Source organism: Arachis hypogaea, chromosome 15, assembly GCF_003086295.3.
Source record: "Arachis hypogaea cultivar Tifrunner chromosome 15, arahy.Tifrunner.gnm2.J5K5, whole genome shotgun sequence".
NCBI classification, from domain to species: domain Eukaryota; kingdom Viridiplantae; phylum Streptophyta; class Magnoliopsida; order Fabales; family Fabaceae; genus Arachis; species Arachis hypogaea.
Window position 1 is genome coordinate 14965836 of NC_092050.1, and position 2600 is coordinate 14968435.

The 2600-nt window shown below is 41.2% G+C and overlaps 1 protein-coding gene across 1 annotated transcript; it reads right to left on the minus strand.

Annotated features, from left to right (window-relative positions):
- Positions 1 to 228: 228 nt before the first annotated feature.
- LOC114925327 (uncharacterized) lies at positions 229 to 1939 on the minus strand. The gene is made up of 4 exons (XM_029292898.1): positions 1153 to 1939; positions 946 to 1001; positions 729 to 864; positions 229 to 635 (listed from the first exon to the last, which is right to left on the minus strand). The coding sequence occupies exons 1-4, from the start codon at positions 1937 to 1939 to the stop codon at positions 229 to 231; spliced, it is 1386 nt and encodes a 461-aa protein (XP_029148731.1).
- Positions 1940 to 2600: the final 661 nt, after the last annotated feature.

The following is a 2600-nucleotide window of genomic DNA, read 5'->3' on the forward strand; positions in this document are numbered from 1 at the left end:
AAAAAGTTCCTCTTGCAATAAAAGCCTATTGTAATCTTCCCTCAATTCAGCTTCTTTAATTCTTAGAGATAACACATCAGTAACCTCCAAACGTCGTTGAATCTGATCAATCTGATATTCCAACTTATTTTTTCGCATAAAAATATTTCCAAAAATCTTTGAGTTGAAGTCCAAAGAAGCCTGTTGAACCATCTTAAGCCTTTCAGTAACGCCTCCAAACTCTTGATTCTAAGCCTTACTAATAACATGTTTATAAGAAGGATGTGTTGTCCATGCAGCTTGGAACCTAGAAGGACAAGAACCTTTCACTCTGGGGCTACCATGACAACGAACTAAAATAGGACAATGATCAGAATGAAGCCTGCTAAGAATTTCAGAATAACCCTCAGGAAACATTGTCATCCACGCCTCATTAACTAGAGCTCTTTCCAACCCTTTAGCCAAGTTCCTGCCAGCCTGAACTGCTCTATACCAAGTATATCTCCTACCAGTCACTTTGAGATCAAAGAGCTCACAGTCATCTAGAGTAGTAGCTAATAGACTAGCTCTGTGAGAAGAAAAATAAGCACATGTACTCTCATCTGGTGCCACAATCTCATTAAAATCACCAACGGCCATCCACGGTCTATTATGGCCTGAATTAATAGAACGCAAATGATCCCAAAGCATACATCTTTTTTCGAATTGAGGATTCCCATATACTGCACTACAAAGCCAAACTAAGTTACCCACACTCACTTTCACTGTGATACATTGGTCAATTTGATCAATAACCACACAAGAAGCATTAGCAATAGAAGATAGAAACCAAATGCCACCCCTGTGTCCTACTGCTTCCTCAATACCAACACAATGAAAATCCAACTTATCCCAAAAATTCTTCAAATTATTAAACATGGTATGTGTCTTAAAGAGAAAGAAGAAAGATGGTTTATATATTCTCACCAAATTTTTGCAATGCACACGGGCCATCTTGTTAGACGCACCCCTCACATTCCAGGCTATGATATTGAAACTATCCATAAAAACAGTAAAAAGGGAGCTCCAATAACAAACCTGAGACTCAACATGATGTCCCTGTCTTCGACTATCCTACCTTTAATGGACTCTCAAGTTGCAGCCCAATTTTCTCCGTCGAAACTTGCACCATACCTGCCGTCGATGCTCCATCCTTATCTACTGGTGAATTCTGCAAAGAGTTTGGGTGAGGACGCTTTCGCACAGTGCCATTTGTTGTCTCACCTTGCTGCTGATAATGAACATTGTGCTGGGTCCCCGAAGAAGCCACACTAACCGGTTTTCCAATATTGATGCCCCTGCTTAATTTTACTTTGGATCCAGTATCATGTGTTGTACGTTGGTGATTAGGCCTTGTCCAAGTATTGGTAGCCTTGTTAGGAGTCTTCTTTACTTTTGGTTGGACCTGATGGGTGCTAGGAAAAGGTTTTTGACCCATTTTATACTTTCCTTTCCTAATCACTTGAGTCCAGCCTTCCAAATTCTCATGTTGTGCATGGTCTACATGAACAGCATGCAAATCACTCTCCACCAAATCCGGGACAGTAACATTTACAGTCTCATCTCCAAGATTCTTGCCAAAATGAAAACTTGCCTTTTCCACATGTACTGGATTTTTTGAATTTGAGCTTTCTGGCTGCTTTGCTACATCACTGACCACCTTGGCATTAGTTCCTCCTCCCGCATTGCTGTCAGTCTTGCACACCTTCATATCATGACCAAACTTGAGACAGGAGCCACAAATAAGGTGAAGACTTTCATATTCAACCTCATATTTAACACCTTCAACAAGAATCTTCTTAGTCACTGGCAATCCTAAATCTATCTGAACACAGGCTCGAGCATATCGTCCTCTTTCAGCTAATTTTGTTGCCAAATCAACCTTAACAGGAATGCCAACTGCAGCCGCAACACGGAGCATTGCATCTTCTTGGTAGCACCAAATTGGTAATCCGGAAATTCTAATCCACACTAAAGTTGCTCCAAAACAGTTTTCACTTGATCTAAACTCTTGATCCTAAGGTTTCACAACCACATAATTTCCCTCGATCATCCATGGACCTCCTAAGAAAACCTTTTCTCACTCCTCAGCTATATCAAACTTCACAAGAAAGTAGTCAAATCCCATGTCATATAAATCAAAACCTCTCTTAATCCTCCACACCATTCGGAGTTTATGAGACAATGCAGTGTAGCTATAATGTTTACCTAGCACCTTAATCACTATAGCATCCTTATAAGGTTCTGCCAAGTAATTCTTAGCTTCTTGGGTAAACGTGACACTCGGTGGCAAGAGATCTCCTTGCTTCCTAGAAACTACCGCAATGTTATCTCCCGATAAAATTTCAACAAGTGAAAAAGCTTTAGCAATCTTGGAACCCACAACTTTGTCCCTGAAAGAAACCTTCAAAGGCTTTGAAACCCCTCCCGAAATATGATCCTCATTTTCCCCTGATGCAATCCCTCCCCCGCTCTCCCCCTTATCTCTTCCGTCGACATTATCGGCTGCCTCACCGTGTTTCACCGTCAAAGTCTCTTCCCTGCTCACTCCACCGCTCATCTTCAATTTTCGAACCCAAGTT

Excerpts from the sequence above, each read along its gene's own strand:
- LOC114925327 (XM_029292898.1), bottom strand. The coding sequence starts at position 1,939 with ATGCTCCGTGTTGCGGCTGCAGTTGGCATTCCTGTTAAGGTTGATTTG. Across the intron at positions 1,002-1,152 it reads GGATGGAGCATCGACGGCAG|CCTGGAATGTGAGGGGTGCG; the intron begins GTATGGTGCAAG and ends TCAATATCATAG. Across the intron at positions 865-945 it reads GTGTGCATTGCAAAAATTTG|TTGGATTTTCATTGTGTTGG; the intron begins GTGAGAATATAT and ends TTTTGGGATAAG.